This window comes from Macaca thibetana, chromosome 5 (genome assembly GCF_024542745.1).
Source record: "Macaca thibetana thibetana isolate TM-01 chromosome 5, ASM2454274v1, whole genome shotgun sequence".
Classification (NCBI taxonomy): Eukaryota; Metazoa; Chordata; class Mammalia; order Primates; family Cercopithecidae; genus Macaca; species Macaca thibetana.
This window is the reverse complement of record NC_065582.1, coordinates 147859892-147880677: the sequence shown is the minus strand read 5'-3', so window position 1 is coordinate 147880677 and position 20786 is coordinate 147859892. Positions and strand designations below refer to the sequence as shown.

General features: G+C 43.9%; 1 protein-coding gene across 4 annotated transcripts in view; it reads left to right on the top strand.

Annotated features, from left to right (window-relative positions):
* Window positions 1-20786, top strand: part of FAM114A1 (family with sequence similarity 114 member A1) — a 78474-nt gene that overhangs the window by 36394 nt on the left and 21294 nt on the right. For 3 of the 4 annotated variants that reach the window (XM_050792043.1, XM_050792044.1, XM_050792045.1), the window contains 5 exons: window positions 544-657; window positions 777-883; window positions 3565-3699; window positions 10016-10168; window positions 18133-18256. In XM_050792043.1, coding sequence (XP_050648000.1) covers window positions 544-657; window positions 777-883; window positions 3565-3699; window positions 10016-10168; window positions 18133-18256 — 633 coding nt within the window. Of the gene's footprint in view, window positions 1-543; window positions 658-776; window positions 884-3564; window positions 3700-10015; window positions 10169-18132; window positions 18257-20786 lie in introns of those variants that run through there. The other variant, XM_050792046.1, reaches the window with a different exon arrangement.

Here is a 20786-nt window from a genome sequence, read left to right as displayed (position 1 = left end):
ACTGAGTCACAGAGAGGCTGGGTAACTTCTCCAAGGTCATTCAACAAGGCAGGGGTGAAACTGAGCTCCTATTGGAACCCACATCTCAGGGAGCAGGGATTCTTCTTTCTTTCAATCAGGATGTACTTTTATAGACCAGGTGCGATGGCTCACGCCTGTAATGCCAGCACTTTGGGAGGCCGAGGTGGGTCGATCTCCCGAAGTCAGGAGTTTAAGACAAGCCTGGCCAACATTTAGTGAAACCCGGTCTTCACTAAAGGTACAAAAATTAGCCGGGCGTGGTGGCGTGCATCTGTAATCCCAGCTACTCGGGAGGCTGAGGCGGGAGAACCACTTGAACCCAGGAGGCGGAGCTTGCAGTGAGCCGAGATTGCACCACTGCACTCCAGTCTGGGTGACAGAGCGAGCCTCTGTCTTAAAACAAACAAACAAACAAAACACTATGTATTTCTGCAACTTAAAACAGCTTTGTAAGATTAGGTGGCAGACTTGCAGACCGTGGATTTCTAACGTATCCATGAACCATATTTTTATGTCCAACAGGTCATGGATTGACGGCAGTCAAGGAAAAAGCAGGGGCCACTCTACGGATTCATGGTGTAAATTCTGGATCTTCTGAAGGGGCCCAACCAGACACTGAAAACGGAGTCCCTGCAAGTGAGTGATACATCTCCTCTGGGTGTTCCTGGACTTTATTACACCATGTGCATAATCAGAGGGTTTCCAAGTTCAGATCAGCAACATGAACTCTTAAAGGATTTCTTTCTTCTCTTTAGTAACAGATGCAGCCACAGATCAGGGCCCTGCAGAAAGCCCACCCACCTCCCCTTCATCGGCCTCTCGGGGTATGCTGTCTGCCATCACCAACGTGGTTCAAAACACAGTGAGTCGCTGGCTGCTTCCTGTCTTTCCCCTGTATTTCCCAGGGCCTTCTTTTGATATTTCCATTTACCAGTGACCTAGATACATCAGAGAAACGATGGCCTTGCTCAGAACTTTGGATTATGGGTTTTTTTTTTTTATGTTTTCTGCTACAAAGCAGACGTAACCTTGGATTCAAAATAATAAGGGCAAAATGAAATATATTTTATGTTTAAAAGAAAGGAGCTGTTTAGAAGGAACATTTTTCAGTCTGATTTAACAGAGTCCTTTCCAGCTGCAGCAAGGACAGCCTCTGGTTGAGGGGAGAGAGAACTCTTTGTCAGAGCTGGGACAACTGTTTTTCCTAAATGCTCTGCTTATCTTATCCCTAAATTTGAAAAAGCTTTAAACCGTTTAAATAAAAAGTACCAGTTACAAGACAGGAAAAACAGCCCAAATATGTTTCTGAAGTGTTTCCGGAGACCAGCGTTCTTCCCCCATCCCTACCTCTTCATTCCCACCCTTCCTCTTCCCTACATCATCCTAAGTGTACCCCCCCAGATCCCTGCCTACCTCTTAAAAGAAGCTCAATATTAGCAGCTAAACATTGGTGAATATTGAAAAAAGGGAGGCATCTCAACTGAGGTAAGGCAGCTAGCTGGTCCTCAGGGTCGGGGAGAAAGATTTTTTTCTTTCTTTCTTTCTTTTTTTTTTTTTTTTTTTGAGATGGAGTCTCACTCTGTCACCCAGGCTGGAGTGCAGTGGTGCGTTCTCGGCTCACTGCAACCTCTGCATCCCTGGTTCAAGCGATTCTCCCACCTCAACTTCCCAAGTAGCTGGGATTACAGGTTCCTACCACCACACCCAGCTAATTTTGGTGTTTTTAGTAGAGACGGGGTTTCACCATGTTGGCCAGGCTTGTCTTGGACTCTAGACCTCAGGTGATCCTCCCGCCTTGGCCTCCCAAAGTGCTGGGATTACACATGTGAAGGTTTATTTCTTGCTATGTAAACTAACTAGTTTTTCTAAAAATATGGCTCGTGTCCCATTTATTCATTCATTCATTCATTAAAAGAAAAACAACAACAGAAACATGATTAGCCCTGACTATGTTCCAAGATCTGTGCTGGATCTTGGATATATGCTGGCAAACAAGAGGGCACAATATCCTGGAGGACTGAGGCGACTGAACAGATAAACACAATGTGATTCGGGAAGAGGTGAGGGCTGCGGTCAAACATGAGAATATCTCACCCAGGCCTTAGGGTCAGGACGTGCCAGAAATATAGAAAATGACCAGTCTTCTCCTTGCTATTTGAGGGCCTCTAGACTGGGGTGGGGTGAAGGAGGAGCAGCAAATCTGTCTTAGGAGTCAAATAGCAATACAAGTCAGCCGCCCCTGTGGGGGGTTTGTGGGATGGGAAATGAATGGAGCTCTGTCAATATCTCTGGTATAAGAAATGAATTCACGGCCTATCTGGGCTACCAAGAGGGCACTCTTGAGTTTGTCTTCAGCAGCCTCACATTCCTTTCTGGGTTCTCTCCAACCTTCTTGACCCCTCTTTCCCAAGTTCCAGACCCCTCCAGGTCTATCCTTAACACAAATCCCTATGTCCTTTCTTCCACCATTTTATTCTCAATAAGATAATTTTTTCGTAGGATGTTAGCAGGCACTAAGTCAAATTACACAGAAGTGTGAATTGCTACTGTCCCATCATCCCCCTGAAGCGTGTGCACTGAAAAATCTGATTTATAGCAAGATTACTGGTTGGCTCCCAAATCTAAAAACAGTCTAAATGCCCAAGATGAAAATAAAGTATATTAATTCTATGAAATTCAGTATTTCTATTTAAATGATAATTATGAAGATTGGAAAATGCATATCAGTAATAATATCATAATAAAATAAAATTTATATCATTTTTATGTATGGTGGGAAAAAACAGATGTATGCATATTATAATTGCAGTTATACAGTTGGAGTGTATGTATGAAAGAGTTGCAAAGAAATGTACACAGTTCTGTTCACTTGAATAGTTTAGTGAGTAAGTCTGGGTTCTTTCAATCTTTTAAAAAAGGCAACGATGACTGACAAAGGGATTTGCAGAAGGATAACTATATAATACACCAGTTTCTAAAGCCAGAAGTACAAGGAAATCAACGTGTCTTATTTCATGGATATACTAATTATAGGCAGTTATTGCTAGTTTCTGAGAGTATGCAAGAACCGTCTAAAACAGCCTGAAGGTCTTACCCTCCAGGGCCCTAGATTAAAGAAGTCCCTAAATTAGCAGGACTACTTGACATTTTAATAGGCTGCTCCAAGCAACTCTGTTACTTGGGTTAAAATTTTTTTAAACAGAAAACAGCAATTGGGTCACCTGTTAATATTATGTCTTAGATACACATCTATTCATACACAGAGAGCCAGTAAAATTAAAAAGGGATTAATTTTATTTTATATGCTTTTTTTTTCTAAGCATCATCTTTGATAACGTTGTATATCCTACAAATTATATAACATATGTTTTTCCAAGGAAAAGAAAATAGGGTTAAATGGATGATAAATCTCCTGATGAGAAAAAATTGTGACTTTATATTGATTTTAATATTTGAAGATAGTGCCAGTTACCTAGGAGTTGCTGACCGCTGCGAAACAGCAAAACCTAAAAATCTAATCTCATGCAGTTATCTCATCTGCAGGGTAAAAGCGTCTTAACTGGAGGCCTTGATGCGTTGGAATTCATCGGCAAGAAAACCATGAATGTCCTTGCAGAAAGTGACCCGGGCTTTAAGCGGACCAAGACGCTCATGGAGAGAACTGTTTCCTTGTCTCAGGTTGGATTATATACTTTTGCAATTTTTTCTTTCAGTCAATAAAATAAATAAGTTTTTATTTATCTTTTTGAATAGCTAATTTAAAGCATGTGATTCAAATCAAATGGCGTGAAAGAGCAGAGAGAGAAAATTGAGCTTCTACTACCTCCGTTTCCTCAGTCATTTAATTCCTCAGAGGAGACAACCACTTTTAACAGTTTCTTAAGGATTCTATCAGAGAATCCTGGTATAAGAAATGAATTCACGGCCTATCTGAGCTACCAAGAGGGCACAGCATGTAGATATGGATATAGATCTATAGATGCAGCTATATATAAATATACAGATGTATAAGTATATGTGTATGCACGTGGATAGACATGTACATAAATACACACATACTTTTTCAACCCAATGATAGCATACTAAACACACTCTTGTTCCTTGTTTAATTCACTTGATATTATTTCTTGAAGATGATCTATTTATGTCATGGTGTGCATCCCATCTCTACCACTTAGTAGCTGTGTGACCTTGGGCAAGTTACTTAGCCCCTCTGTGCCTCAGCTTACTCATCTGTACACCGGGGATAATTTACATACCTACCAATAACTTTGCTCTGAGGCTAAGCTGAGTTGGAACAGAACCCAGCTCTTAGTAAGCACTCAGAAATGTTAGTTGTCGTCATTGTCGTTATTACATGTCAGTATAATAGGTGGAAATGGTATCTCACTGGAATTTTATATTCTATTTCTCTTGATATGTGCAAGGATGGTCTTCTGTCACACTTGCAGCACTAAAGTTTTCCAGCCCTTCTTGCAAAACATAATACAAAGAATTCAATCTATCTTTGCTTACTTACAATAGTTAAGAAAATTGGAAATAATATTTGTCTTATTTTCCAAATAATGACTCACTCTTCCAGCTGAAACATGCCTAACTTACCGCACAGTCCAGGCATGCCCCAGTCCACCTCCTCCATGAGAGACTGATACACCAGGTCTCTGTGCTTTCCTGAAATCAGAGGCAGCTGATGCAGCAGTGGATTTTGTAAACGTCACAGGCAGGACTTAGTACTAGGAACCCATGAAGGTTGCCTTCATGAACAGCTATCACTGAGAATATGTTCATGGCAACCCCTACAAGCTTTTGTTTGAGGCTATTTCTTCTTGCCTCTTCTGGAATAACCCAAGTATGAGCACTCTGATGTTATAGTCCAGGGAGGGACTTTGCAGGATCATCTAGACCATCACCCTCCTGCTCCTTGAAAAATAAAATAGATGACTGGGCACGGTGGCTCACATCCATAATCCGAGCACTTTGGGAGGCCGAGGCAGGCAGATCACCTGAGGTCAGGAGTTCAAGACCAGTCTGGCCAAGATGATGAAACCCTGTCTTTACTTAAAAAAAAAAAAAAATTAGCTGGATGTGGTGGCGAGCACCTGTAATCCCAGGTACTCAGGAGGCTGAGGCAGGGGAATTGCTTGAACCAGGGAGGTGGCAGTTGCAGTGAGCTGAGATTGTGCCACTGCACTCCAGCCTGGGCAACAGAGTGGGACTGCATCTCAAAAAAAAAAGAAGAAGAGGAAGAGGAAGGAAGAAGAAGGAGAAGGAGAAGGAGGAGAAGGAGAAGGAGGAGAAGGAGGAGAAGAAGGAGTAGGAGGAGGAGGAGGAGGAGGAGGAGGAGAATAGATTAGTATTAGTTAGGTAATTCGCACTAGATGTCATAAAAGAACAACCACCCCCAAGTATCAGTATGACTTAGAACAAAAAGGTTTGCCTTTCGTTCTCACAAAGTGCAGCATGAACATTCTGCTCACACAGGAGACTCATTCCAGGGGGCTCTCATGGGTAGCACACTTCTGAGCCCACATCTTCTGGCCCCATCATCTTGAAATGCCTTACTTCCAGCCTCATGGAGAGGGGATGTGGAAGGCAATATCTGGTATTTCAGAAAGTGACAAGTGCCATGGGGAAAAAGACAAAGTAGAACAGGAAGAGGTGATCAGGAATCAGGAGTATGGGTGTGAGGGGCAGGCTGAGTGTTAAGTAGGATAGTGATTGGGCAGATGATGACATGTGAGCAAATCCTTGAAGGAGATGAGAGCATTGACCATGCAGGAACCTGAGTAAAGCTCGTTCCAGGCCAAAGGAGAACGCATGCAAAGGCCCTGAAGCAGGAGTGTCTGGTATGAACGCAGAACAGCAGGATGCCCGTGATGGAGAGGAGTGAGCTCCGGGTGAGGGTTGTTGAAGAGGACACCAGAGTGGTGATGGGGAGTGACAGACGTTCGTAAGGACCTTGGGTCTGACTGTTAGTGAAATGGGGAAACCATTGCAGCATTTTGAGAAAAGAAGTGACAGAATCTGATCTGTGCTTTAATAGGACCCCTCTAGTTCCTGGGTAGAAAATTGGCTGGGAGGACCAAGGGCAGGGAGACTGGTTAGAATGAGCATCAGTCTGTGCCCTCCCAGAAACAGACACCAAGATGGGCTTACATGGGCTTAAATGTGCAAGGATTTCATTAGGGGAAGTGTGTGTGAGAGAGAAAATGGGGAGGGAGCCCAGGAAGGCTGGGAGAACCATTAGACCAAGATGCCGGTCCCATCCCAGTGAAGGAAAGAGGGAGAGAAAAATGAGTGGAAGTGTCCTAGACTGCAGTGTGGCCTGGGAAAGGCTGGGCGAAGCCGTGGGAAAGCCCTTCAGCCAAAGGCTGCTGACAAAGGAGACCTCATCTTCCAGGAACAGGTCTGCCTTAGTGCCCTGCTGCACCAGTGATTGGCAGGGAGGAGCTGTGGGAGGCTGAAGGCTGGATTTCAAAATCCGGCATGTATGCTCCCAGGAGTAGGAGGGAGGTCTGCAGGTTGCACTGCCACATCCTCCGCTGCAGGCAATTGCACTGTCTAAACAAGAGATAACCGTGGCCCCGTGCAGCATGGAGGCCTTGTAGGTAGTGAGGAATGGCTGATTCTGGGTGTAATTTGAAGATAGATCCAGATCACTTGTTGGAATGAATGTGAGCTGTGAGATAGAAGGAGTTGTCAGGGATGGCTCCAAGGTCTTTTGGACAACTGGAAAGATGAAGCTCACATCAGCTGACACAGGGGAGTCTGTTATATTTTTCCTTTATACACTTAAAGAAATATATAACTATAGAAACTAGAAGCATGCATGCATGCACTAACTACATTTCTCCCGTATTTTTATCCCAGTGGCACAGGGAATACTCTTTCTTTTTCTTTCTTTCTTTCTTTTTTTTTTTTTTTTTTGAGACAGAGCCTCACTCTGTCACCCAGGATGGAGTGCAGTCTCAGGTCACTGCAACCTCCACCTCCTGGGTTCAAGCAATTCTCCTGCCTCAGCCTCCTGAGTAGCTGGAATTACAGGTGTGCACCACCACACCCGGCTAATTTTTGTATTTTTAGCAGAGACGGGGTTTCACCATGTTGGCCAGGCTGCTCCCGAACTCCTGACCTCAGATGATCCACCCAGTTCAGCCTCCCAAAGTGCTGGGATTACAGGCGTGAGCCACCGCGCCCAGCCAAGCACGGGGAATACTCTTTAAATAACATGGGGACGGGGGGTCCTTGGATTCCACACATGTAAGTCTCCATAGCTTCTCTGTGTCAGAAATTCTTCCAGGCCAGGATCATTCCCTGCTATTGAAACCAACTTCCCTTTCTTTTCCAGTGGGAAAATAGAACCAGCATCCCTTGTCAAGCTGGTTATCCCTTAGGCAGCTTTAATTTCACTCCCCAGTTTGTTTGTTTGTTTGTTTGTTTGTTTGTTTGTGATGGAGTCTCACTCTGTCACCCAGGCTGGAGTGCAATGGCGCAATCTCGGCTCACGGCAACCTCTCTCTCCCAGGTTCAAATGATTCTCCTGCCTCCCTCTTGAATAGCTGGGATTACAGGTGCCCACCACCACGCCCGGCTAATATTTTGAATTTTTAGTAGAGACAGGGTTTCACCATATTGACCAGGCTGGTCTCGAACTCCTGACCTAGTGATCAGCCCACCTCAGCCTCCCAAAGTGCTGGGATTACAGGCATGAGCCACCATAATCCTACTGGCCTACTCCCCAGTTTTGAGTGAGTCCACATCATTCCAGAGTGACCCTTTCCCTTTCTCTTCAATTTCAACCCTTCTTTCTTCTATCCCAAAGCCCAGATTCACAGGTGGAAGCTGGTGTAGAGAAGGGAAGTGATTTCAGTGTCACTTTGTTATTTTATTTTACCACCACCAACCCCCGAGATCAGTGGGGGTAGTTAGTTTTTATTGCCAGTGTTAAAATTTTCCAGTGATGGTTTCATTGGGTTGATTGAAAAACTTTAAAATTCAGAGTCTGTGCTAATTTAGTCTTAAAGACAGACAGGAGAGAGAATTCTCTTTGCGGCCCTGTGGGTTCTTGGCAGACAACCTCAAGAACCCGAAAGGAAATGAGGCTGATTGTTTCACTGGCACACAATAAAAACCAAAGTCTCTTCTTTAGTTCTCTTCCCCTGTGACCTTCTGGTGGTGGCCAGTGTCTTTATAGAGCTCTCCACAGAAATTAAAGAACCCCATAAATGTAATGCCTCAGTAAACTTAATGAGGAATCACATAAAAGATGCTTAGAATCAAAGAACGCAAGTGCAGAAAATCGAGAGTGACTGATGGGCTTGTGTTTATTTGTTGTCTTTTTGTTTAACCAACAAATAACAGGAGAAAAGTTATTAATGGGGGGAGGAAACTTGGTTCACAGTCATATTTCTGGAAACCAGCCTTAAGAATCTACAAGCTAATATTCTTTTTTGTTTTTTTCGTTTTGAGACCAAGTCTCGCTCTGTTGCCCAGGCTGGAGTGCAGTGGTGCAATCTCGGCTCACTGCGCCTCCGGGTTCAACCTCTGCCTCTCCTGCCTCAGCCTCCTGAGTAGCTGGAATTACAGGCATGCACCACCATGCCCAGCTAATTTTTGTATTTTTGGTAGATACGTGGTTTCACCATGTTGGCCAAGCTGGTCTCGAACTCCTGACCTGAAGTGATCTGCCCACCTAGGCCTCCCAAAGTACTGGAATTACAGGTGTAAGCCACTGCGCCTGGCCCTAAGTTAATATTCTTAATTGCACTAAGTATATGATGACAAATACATTATGAGTTTATATTTATTTATTTTTAAATTGAGGAAATTTAATAACCACACACAAAAAATTTAAAATATTTTAAAACTCAGCCAGGTGTGGTGGCTCACACCTGTAATCCTGGCACTTTGGGAGGCCGAGCCAGGCGGATCACCTGGGGTTAGGAGTTCGAGACCAGCCTGGCCAACATGGTGAAACCCCATCTCTACTAAAAATACAAAAACATTAGCTGGGTGTGGTGGTGGGTGCCTATAATCCCAGCTACTCGAGAGGCTGAGGCAGGAGAATCACTTAAACCCGGGAGGCGGAGGTTGCAATGAGCTGAGATAGCGCCATTGCACTCCAGCCTGGGCAACAGGAGCTAAACTCCATCTCAAAACAAAGATAAATAAATAAAAAATTATATCTTAGAAAAAATCATACCAGCTTATTTCTGCTTTGACATCTGTGTAGGTGCAGGACTTAAAGTTAATCCTGTCATAAGAGATTCAACTTTTCAAGCATACATAAAACTCGCTCATTATAGAAAATATGGGGACTTTAGAAAATAAGAAAATTGGCTGGGTGCGGTGGCTCGCACCTGTAATCCCAGCACGTTGAGAGGCTGAGGGAGGAGGATCACTTGAGGTCAGGAGTTTGAGACCAGTCTGGCCAACACAGTGAAACCCTGTCTCTACCAAAAAATACAAAAATCAGCCGGGCATAGTGGCAAGGGTCTTTAGTCGCAGCTCCTCAGGAGGCTGAGGCAGGAGAATCGCTTGAACCCGTGAGGCAGAGGTTGCAGTGAGCCGAGATTGTGCCACTGTACTCCAGCCTGAGCAACAGAGTGAGACTCCATCTCAAACTAAATAAAATAAACTAAAATAAAATAAAATAAGAATAAGAAAATAAGAAAGTTAATCACACATGTGGGAAACACCTTAATGGAAAGCGCTGTTAAAGCTTTTGGTGTGTGTCTTACCAGTTTATTCCCAGACATGGAATTTTTGCTTTGTTTTGCCTTTCACATAATGAAAGTGTAAAATGCGAAGTAGGATATGATGCAAAAGTTATCAATAGCATCAATCAAAAAAATCATTTTTTAGAAATTCTAAAGTGACCAGAATCTCCCCCTCTCCAATACAAAGTCAGTCCTCCCCACCTCCCCCATGTCTTACACAGGAAATGATGCTTTTAAATATACATCCAGAGTACAAACATTGTGTATTTCTGCAGATGTTAAGGGAAGCTAAGGAGAAGGAGAAGCAGAGACTGGCACAGCAGCTCACAATGGAGAGAACTGCACACTATGGGATGCTGTTTGATGAATATCAAGGCTTGTCACACCTGGAAGCCCTGGAAATTCTGTCCAATGAAAGCGAGAGCAAGGTACTTCTGCACTACTCATTTGAAATGGCATGCTTAGTCATGTGTTACTTGAACATGAAAGAAACTGGAAAATCTGCCTTTAAAAGATCTCATTTTTAGAGCCTCATTATTATTGTGCTAAGGTCACAAATACTGTACAATGTGAGCTTCATATCATCTCTTCTCTGTCTGTGCCAAGCTCTTACCCCACCCCAGCTCCAAGAAGGCTGGCACAGTAAGAGCCACCACTATCCACCCATCTCAGGGTGCAAAAGGCTGCTCAGAAATGTGGTTGTCCGGCTTCTGGCCCTCTGCCTCCCTTTGGTAACGAAGTACCCAGGTCAGAGATGCCCTGCCAGCCCACATCTTCATTCCTACCCAATGAAAACAAAGCACTTGATGTTTCTTTTAGACTGCAGGGTTCTAATATGTTTTTCTTCTGGGTTATATAGTTATTTATTCAGCCATCTTGTTAGGACTCCTGGGCCACAGAGGGCAGGATTATCCCACTGAAAATTAAGGTTCTGTTAGGGAATACTCCCGTACAGACACCTGGGAAACCCAGCCTACCCAATGACCCTGCACATTCATGCTCCCCACTTGGTCCCAGGAAAACAAAAGATGAATAGCAAAAATCAGCAGGATTTGGCGATTTTTTTTTTCCCTTAAAGTATCTATAGTGGGGGGTGTGTATGTGTGTTTATTTAGCAAGCACTTGCATGGCACTTATATAGCCACCATTCCAAATGCCATGAAACTGTTAACTTATTTAACTGTATATATATGGCTGTGTTGTGGATGTCAAGCTGACTGTGCTCCGGAGTGGTTTCCTAGTGGAGGCCACCAGGCAGTACCCTCCGGGCCTCAGGAGAGGGAGGGGCCATGGTGACATTCACTGAGGACAGGCAGGTGCCCAGACAAGAAGCTCAATTTGGCAGTGAGCCTTAGAATGGAGAAGTAGTTTTTGACTCCCCCTAGACCTTATCCTCTTATGTTTGGACTTTGAGCCATCCTTGATGCCTGTCTAATCAGAGAAAGACAACATCTGCCACATAACAGGCAACCAAGAACCAAATAGGACAGAGACACTGTCCCCTGCCCCAGATGATGGAGCTACACGTTACTCTGTTCACTTCCTTCTTTGTTATCCGTGAGCCTTCAGGGAAAGTCTTGTGGTTAAAACTGTTCAAGAATAATTTTCAAAAAAAAGCACAATTGGGACTCTCATACAGATACAAAATGACCCATGTCAAAGAACTTATTTAGCTCATTAATTAATTCAGGGAACCAGGCAGATGTTATAAATGATTCAAAGAAAAAGCCAAAGAAGCACAAATGTGTATGGAGTAGTATGTATGTGGCTATACACCATGGAATACTATGCAGCCATAAAAAAGAATGAGTTCATGTCCTTTGCAGGGACATGGATGAAGCTGGAAACCATCATTCTCAGCAAACTAACACAGGAACAGAAAACCAAACACCACCTGTTCTCATTCATAAGTGAAGTTGAACAATGAGAACACACGGACACAGGGAGGGGAACATCACACACCAGGGCCTGTCGGGGGTTGGAGGGATAGGGGAGGGATAGCATTAGGAGAAATACCTAATGTAGATGATGGGTTGATGGGTGCAGCAAGCCACCATGGCACATGTATACCTATGTAACAAACCTGCACATTCTACACATGTATCCCAGAACTTAAGTATAATAATTTAAAAATATATGAATGTGCCAATAGACACAAACCTGCTTTTCCACATTGGGGAGGTTGTCCTCCCACTGCACAGAATTCATTCACATGACTATTGACAAGAATGACTTTGCATTGTTATCAGCCCTTTACAATTTACAGAGTCATAAAATTGCTCCCATAAATTCAGAATCCAATAGCCCAATAAGATGTGCTCTAGAAAATGCAGTTCTTAGCCAGGCGCAGTGACTCATGCCTTAATCTCAGCACTTTGGGAGGCCGAGGTGGGCAGATCACCTGACGTCAGTTCAAGACCAGCCTGGCCAATATGGTGAAACGCCATCTCTACTAAAAATACAAAAAAAAAAAAAGCTGGGCATGGTGGTAGGTGCCTGTAATACCAGCTACTCAGGAGGCTAAGGCAGGAGAATCGCCTGAACCTGGGAGACAGATGTTGCAGTGAGCCGAGATCATGCCATTGCACTTCAGCCTGGGTGACAGAGCAAGACTCTATCTCAAAAAAAAAAAAAAAAAAAAAAAGCAAGGTCTGGAGTCAGGCATTATTTAATTACACACCACGCAGAAGCTGTATGATTTTGGACCCCTCTTACCTCAATCTCCTTATCTATGAAATGGGCATAATAAAACCTACCTCACAGAATTATTAACAGATTTAATGAGATAATCCACGGAAAGGAATTAGGCACTCAATAATGTACACATGTTGATGACAGTTGATTTTTATATGCATTTTTATGTCATAGACATTTGTTGTTATTGTTAAAAATATCACAGGGGAGCGTGGCCCTGCTGTAAAAAACACATTACAAGATATCATGGTGGTGGAGAATGATTCCATTGTGGTGACTTCCATCACAGCTCTCAGCTGTGAAACAGCCCCAGGCCCCTGCAAAAGAGCCCCAAAGGACTTAGTTTCTAGGAAGAAGTTTTGGCCTTTGGAGGGGCACAGTTTGCCCATTGCCTCCACAAGCTCTGCTTTCTTTCCCTAGCCTGGAGATTTTTGTGATATTCATAGTAAGGAAAATAAATTTTTGTCTTGACTTAGTAATGATAGTTACTGGGTACTATAATAAACAGTCGTACAGGCCGGGTGCAGTGGCTTACACCTGTAATCCCAGCACTTTGGGAAGCCGAGGCAGGCAGATCACCTAAGGTCGGGAGTTCGAGACCAGCCTGGCCAACATGATGAAACTCCGTCTCTACTGAAAAAAAATACAAAATTAGCTGGACATGGTGACGCATGCCTGTAATCCCAGCTACTCGGGAGGCTGAGGCAGGAGAATCACTTGAACCCAGGAGGCAGAGGTTGTGGTGAGCCGAGATTGCACCATTGCACTCCAGCCTGGGCAACAAGAGCGAAACCCTGTCTCAAAATAATAATAATAATAAATAAATAAACAGTCCTATTAATGTATGGGTCAAAACCAGTAAGAGTTATTCTTCACTCCTGTAATAGTCCAAGATAGGAGTGCCTGGTCAGCAGGCAGCATTCCTGCCTTTAGGGTTTTAGGAACAGGCTGTGTCCATCTTGTGGCTCCGCCAGACCTGGTTCAAGGTGCACAGGCCTCCAGCAAGAAGACAAATGGGGCCTTAGACTGAGGTTGACAGACGTAGCGAATAAAAATACAGGATGACTAGTTAAATTTTAACTTTAGATGAACAATGAATTCTTTTTCAGTACAAATAAGTCCCATGTAATATTTGGGACACACAATTATATGAAGAAAATATTCACTGTTTATCTGAAATTCAAGCTTAGCTAGGCATCCTGTATTTTATCTGGCAACCCTACACATACCACGTATTTAAAAGTTAAATAATTTTTGGGCCAGGCACGGTGGCTCACACCCGTAATCCCAGCACTTTGGGAGGCTGAGGCGGATGGATCACTTGAGGCCAGGAGTTCGAGACCAGCCTGACCAACATGGCAAAACCCTGTCTCAACTAAAAATACAAAAATTAGAGCCAAGCATGGTGGTGCTGCCTGTGGTCTAAGGTAGATGTAAAACTGGGTGAGCTGGCTGGGCACAGCAGCTCACGGCTGTAATCCCAGCACTTTGGGAGGCTGAGGCAGGTGGATCACCTGAGGGCTGGGAGTTTAAGACCAGCCAGGCCAACATGGCAAAACCCCATCTCTACTAAAAATCCAAAAATTAGTGGGGTGTGATGGCACATCCCTGTAGTCTCAGCTACTCGGGAGGCTGAGGCAGGAGAATCGCTTGAACCTGGGAGGCGGAGGTTGTAGTGAGCCGAGATCGCACCACTGCACTGCAGCCTAGGCGACAGAGTAAGACTCTGTCTCCAAAATAATAAAAATTTAAAAGTTAAAGAACTTTAGAAACAAACTGTTAAAGAAGATGTATTATGTCCTCCTACCTTGACAAACACTGGTATAATGACCTGGAAGGCCTAGTTCCCATTTGAATTCCCAGACTCCTCAAATTTCTACACTCCGCTTCAGCCTACCTGCCTCCTATCTGCAGCTCTGTCTCTCACCCCAGGAAACGTCATGTAGCTGTGGAAGGAGGCCCTAGTTCAAGCTCCACCCACACCCCCTGTAAGCAGCCACCTCTTAGCCGTCCCTTGGGCCGAGGGATACACAGCCAGTGGCACCGTCCCACTGTCAGGAGCACAGCCTAGGGAAGAGTTCCATGCAGGCTGTGAGAGGGAACCTTTGGTGACCTGGAGAGTGTTCTAGAACAGAGATGTGGGCTCTGATGGGACCATTTCTTGGGCCTGCGGACTCCCCTGTGTTGAAGCCTAAAGGCAGTGTCGGATTTCCCTGCCCTCTGAGGCCTATTGTCTTCTGAGTCGCACCAGCGTAAGGACAGAGTGTAGAGAGGACACTCCCATGTTTTAAAAGCCTTGCCCAGAAATGATGCACATCATCTCTGCTGACAGTCCTCGACTGAAACTCAGACCCCACCATGGAAATATAAGGAATTATTATTGTTACTATTTTACTAGATTGATTCTAGGATGGCAACAGGCATGGCGATGTGGTGTTTGATAAAGGTTAAAGAAAAACTAATCATTTTCGGCTGAGTGCAATGGCTCACGCCTGTAATCCCAGCACTTTGGGAGGCCAAGGTAGGTGGATCACTTGAGGTCAGGAGTTTGAGACCAGCCTGGCCAACACGGCGAAACCCCATCTCTACAAAAAATACAAAAATTAGCCGGATGTGGTGGCGTGTACCTGTAATCCCAGCTACTCAGGAGACTGAGGCAGGAGAATTGCTTGAACCCGGGAGGCGGAGGTTCCAGTGAGCCAAGATTGTACCACTGCACTCCAGCCTAAGTGGCTGAATGAGACCCGTCTCAAAAAAAAAAAAAAAAAAAAACAGGAACACTAATCATTTTCATCACCATTATACTCCATAGTTAGAAATAGCAAACAAATATCTTTACAATGGCAGCACATACCTTCTTTCAAGGAAAAGATTTATGAGACAGCCTCTCTACCCTGTGTCCTGAACAACCCTCAGCACGGTGCCAAGCATATAGTCAGCGTTCCACAAATATTTATGGACGAGTGTGCGATTATGTCTTATTTATTATTGGATTGGACTAAAGACTCAATGCACATGGCCTTGGCATAATGCAGTGAGCTGGGAGAAAGCAGGAGCGATGCTGTAGTGGAAAGATGCTGGCGAAAGAGTGTTCGCTAAAGAGAACCCTTCCCAGGGGTGCCCCAAACGGAAAACCCCGATGCTTCCCCTTTCGGATGATTGCCATCCGCCAGAAGACATGGACAAATGCAGATGTTCCACAGGTCTGCATACATTTTCACTAAGCATGGTGTTCAAACACATTTATTCAATAGTTAATGTTAGAAAACTGCTGTTTAGAAAGTAGATCCGAAGCCTAAGAATACGCTGATGCGCATCTGGGGCCCTGACCCCTACACATGAGTGTGTGAGCTGAAATGAAGAGTCTGAGAAGGTCAGGGCGGAACGGAGTGGCGTGCAGCCATCAGGCTGGGCATGTTTACTTCCACCTGCTGAACTCCACGCTAATGGGTTTTGTGTCGATGACTTCCTGCAGAGCTTCCTCCCAGAGCCTCGGCGCTGGCTACATTATGCCCTGGCAATGTGCTGTAGCAACTTTTAGGAAAATGGTGTCCTGGTATTCCAGATGCCCTCTCTCCCTCTCTCACTTATCCTGATGTGCTCATCTATTAACATAGTGAATATTAAAACCTATTCCAAAGAGGACTGCGGCTCCACTGCTCTCTCTCTCTCCAGAGCAAGAGTTTGACCTGCAGAATGAAAAAAGTAAAACTTTACTACTTTATACTTATATTTAATACTTTATAAGGTACCTTCCCTGCACCCTTTTACCATTTTGGAAATTCAAATCAATCTTGAGAGAATGAGTGGCCATCTGTACAAATAATTCTTTATTATTTTTTTTTTTGAGACAGGATCTTGCTGGAGTGCAGTGGCACAATCATGGTTCACTGCAGCCTCAAACTCCTGGGCTCAAGCAATCCTCTTACCTCAGCCTCTTGAGCAACTGAGACCACAGGTGTGCACCAGCATGCCTGGCTGATTTTCTTAAATTTTTCTTTTTTTTTTTTTGAGACGGAGTCTCGCTCTGTCACCCAGGCTGGAGTGCAGTGGCGCGATCTCAGCTCACTGCAAGCTCCGCCTCCAGGGTTCACACCATTCTCCTGTCTCAGCCTCCCGAGTAGCTGGGACTACAGGCACCCGCCACCATGCCCAGCTAATTTTTTGTATTTTTAGTAGAGACGGGGTTTCACTGTATTAGCCAGGATGGTCTCGATCTCCTGACCTGATCTACATGCCTCGGCCTCCCAAAGTGCTGGGATTACAGGTGTGAGCCACCGTGCCCAGGCTTAAAATTTTTTATAGAGATGGGGTCTCACTGTGTTGATCACCTGAGCCCTCAAACTCCTAGGCTCAAGTGATCCTCCCGCCTCAGCCTCCGAAAGTGCTGGGATTGCAGGGGTGAGCCACCGCGCTGGCCTGTGCAAATAATGTTTAACTGTGTACGGAGGATAGTTTCAAAAGAGGGGCTCTAAAGACAGGGAGCAGGGATGACGTCAGTCCCAGCATCACCTCCTCTGTGAAGTCCTCCCTGTGTGTACCCTCTCAGTTCCCCAAGGGGGAAGGACAGCGCCCTTCCTAGTGCCTCCCTCCACTGTACCCTCCTCTCATGCCTGTCATGGTCGTTCTTAATTGATACAGCCTCACTCCTTTAGACTGCAAGATGTTGGAGAAGAAAAATGTGTCTTGTGCATTTTTGTAACCCCAGTGTGATAACCGACATCTAGCAAGTATATATGTGCATCGATAGAATGCTTATTTATTTAAGTTTACATGTGGATGCATGTTTGTTTATTTATTTATTCATTCATTCATTTATTTTTTGAGACGGAGTGTCGCTCTTGCTAGGCTGGAGTACAGTGGTGCGATCTCGGTTCACTGCAAACTCTGGCTCCCTGGTTCAAGGGATTCTCCTGCCTCAGCCTCCTGAGTAGCTGGGATTACAGGCACGTGCCACCACACCCAGCTGATTTTTGTATTTTTAATAGAGATGGGGTTTCACCATGTCGGCCAGGATGGTCTTGATGTCCTGACCTCGTGATCTGCCGGCCTTGGCCTCCCAAAGTGCTGGGATTACAGGCATGAGCCACCGCACCCGGCCGTATACATGTGTATTTATAAGTATTGAGCATCACTCAATACTTATAAAAGTATTTTATAAGTATTAAGTACTTTATAAGTATTTTATAAGTATAAGTACTTAAAAGTATTTTAAGTAGCTTACTTCATTTAATCCTCAGAACAACCTTATAAGGTAGGTGCAATTAGTTTCCATTTTACAGATAAGGAAGCTGAGGCATTAAAAGGTTAAGTAAGTGACCGAAGGTCATAGTAAGTGAGGAGCTGATATTCGACTGCAGGGTTGATGTCGAACTGCATTTTTAACCACTGTGATAGAAGAGCTACCACCACCATTTACGTAGCACCTACTGTGTACAGTTGTGCAATGTATTTCACATTTTTTATCTCATTTGCTCCACAAGGAATCTCCCTTTAAAAATGAGAAAACTGAGACCCAGAGGGTTTATCTAACTTGCCCAAAGTTGCACAGTTAATATGCATCAAGCCAACATTCAACCCAGCGATACCTCCCACGCCATGAAGCACTTTGGTCCTGGGAAAACTGGGGACTGCTGTATGTAAACGTTATTAATGAGAATAAAAGATGACAGTTGTGCTGACCTATTTCTTTTTTCAGGTTCAGTCATTTTTAGCATCACTTGATGGAGAGAAGCTGGAACTCTTAAAAAATGACCTAATTTCCATTAAAGACATCTTTGCAGCCAAAGAATTAGAGAATGAAGAAAGTCAAGAAGAACAAGGTAAAGGAAAATAAATAGCAAGACAAACTGTTTGGTATAATCCTTATGAAACTGCTGTTAATGAACACAGCCCTTTGAATTATTTAATTCAAGTGCTTCTCCTCCATGCTTTCAAAATACACTGTGCATCTGCTCTTGTTACAGGAGCGAGTCACATTGATTTATATGACTTTCTTTCACTGGGCGGGAACTCCTGTTGTTCCTCTGGTGTTCGGCACAATCCCTGGCACTTTACGGGCGTACAATAAATGCCAATACATATGGTCAGATGAAGGAAGACTGCAATGTGCTAAACAGAGCTCTGATGACTAGAGTTTATGCTGCCACTTTTTGTTGTTGTTGTTGTTGTTGTTGTTGTTGTTGTTTAGACGGAGTCTCACTCTGTCGCCCAGGCTGGAGTGCAGTGGCGCGATCTCGACTCACTGCAACCTCCGCCTCCCAGGTTCAAGTGATTCTTCTGCCTCAGCCTCCCGAGTAGCTGGGACTACAGGTGCCTGCCACCATGTCCAGCTAATTTTTGTATTTTTAGTAGAGGCGGGGATTCACTATGTTGGTCAGGATGGTCTCGATCTCTCAACCTCATGATCCGCCCGCCTCAGCCTCCCAAAGTGCTGGGATTACAGGCATGAGCCACCGCGCCCAGCCTATGCTGCCACTTATAATTTTTATCTGCATGTGAAAGTTATTTAGTGTGATTAATGTTAATGGTGGGCACATCTTTCCCTGAATTTTTTTGTATATTTTTCTTATTCCTTTTAATTTATAGGTGTAAGAGTTCGGGTATATTTGCAGGTGTCCTATCCTCTACCTAAAAAGTTCAGTTCTGACAAAGGCTGTACCGTTTTCTGACCGTGCACCAGAGCATGCTACGTCAGGTTGGCAATCACACTTCCCAGTAATCTTCCACCCAGATAATAACTTGACCCCAAGGAGGTTAGAACTTATTTTATGAGAAGCAAGGCTTCCTTAAGAGGGCAAAACTTATTCTCAGGGTTGGGCATGGTTAATGATTCCTTTAGGTTTGTCCATTTGGGAGCAGAAGAGAGTAAAACATTTGCTGTGTACATGAAGAGTGATTTCTTAGGACGTAATAACCACCACCCCACAACTGTTTTGTGTAGGTTACGCTGAAAGGTCAGACAACCTCAGAGACAGGTCTGGCTTCTCCTAGGACCTTTGGAAGGGTCCCATTTGAAACATTTTCACCACTTTCTTGCTATATGGCCTTAAACAAGTTATATAACCTTTCTGAAATGCAGTATCTTCACTTATAAAATGGACACAATGATATGTGTGTATATATATGTGTGTGTGTGTGTGTGTAGATATCAGGTTCAAGAGCTGTTGTAAGGGTCATATTAGATAATATATGTAAAAACATATATTAGAGTGCCTGGCACACAGAACTGCTCAAAAATGTTAGCTGTGCTTATTACTTAAAGTGCTAACGCAATGCCAGGAAAAAGTAAAGGTGCAATAAAGTATAACTTTCATGTATTATGCTTGCTGTTATTACCCGGCATGCAAAGTAATGAGAATGTGCATTCTCAAATCGCTGGCAGTGTTTTGTGCCCAGACGTGTTTTGATTCCTTTAATCAAAACTCTGACACGAGAGCTCAAATGCTTGAGCCTTGACGTTCAGTGCAAAATTATTCTAAGCATTCAGAAACTGTCATTTAGACACCCTTTCCCTCTTTAGCCCCACACACTGACCTTACATGCCTTCAGCTTAATGAGATTTATGCTCATTGCATCAAAATAAAAGAATCAATTATACTGAAGCATAGAAAGAGGCCGTATCAGAGACAGTTGGGAATCATGTTTTTGAGCATTAGTATGTTCCTCCCAGAGTCACAAAGGATGACAGCCTTGTCTTTGTTTTTCTAATGAAGAAACTAAAACACTAGCTGTTAAAGGTCATGTAGCTCCCCTTGTGGACCCAAGGTGAACTAACAGATGCCCCTTTCTAGCAATCACCAAAAAGAATCAAGCTATTTCTCTTCAAGAGTCATGATGTCTGAGGTAGACCTTGGCCCTATTAAGGGTGTCATTTAGAAAGGACAAAAAGAGAATCCCAGATTCCCCCTAACATCAAGGAGACATTGTTGCCAGTGTAATTAAAGAAGTATTACATCCCCAATTGGTGCTATTTCTTGGAGGGGAAACCTAATTTCAACTTAAATAGAAAATGTTGCTATAAGTGATGTGTTCTAGTCTAGTATAGACCTTCAATAAATTTGGTTTCTTTAGATACCACACATGCACACAGAAAAAACCTGAAGTGCTGAACAGCATGCTTTAGCAATGGGAGGTTTGCCTCGCCTTAATTGACAAAACCCTGTTATCTCCCATAATATATCAATTTTCCCAAGAGGGCATCTCCAGATTATCAAAACACTATTAATGTTAATTAACTTAATTTAATAAATAAATGTCATTCAGAAACTTAATGAAGAACTGGGAGAGAAGAATAGAGACGTTGTCATTAAATCAATCCAATTATCAAGTGTCACAACTCCAGAAAGGTTC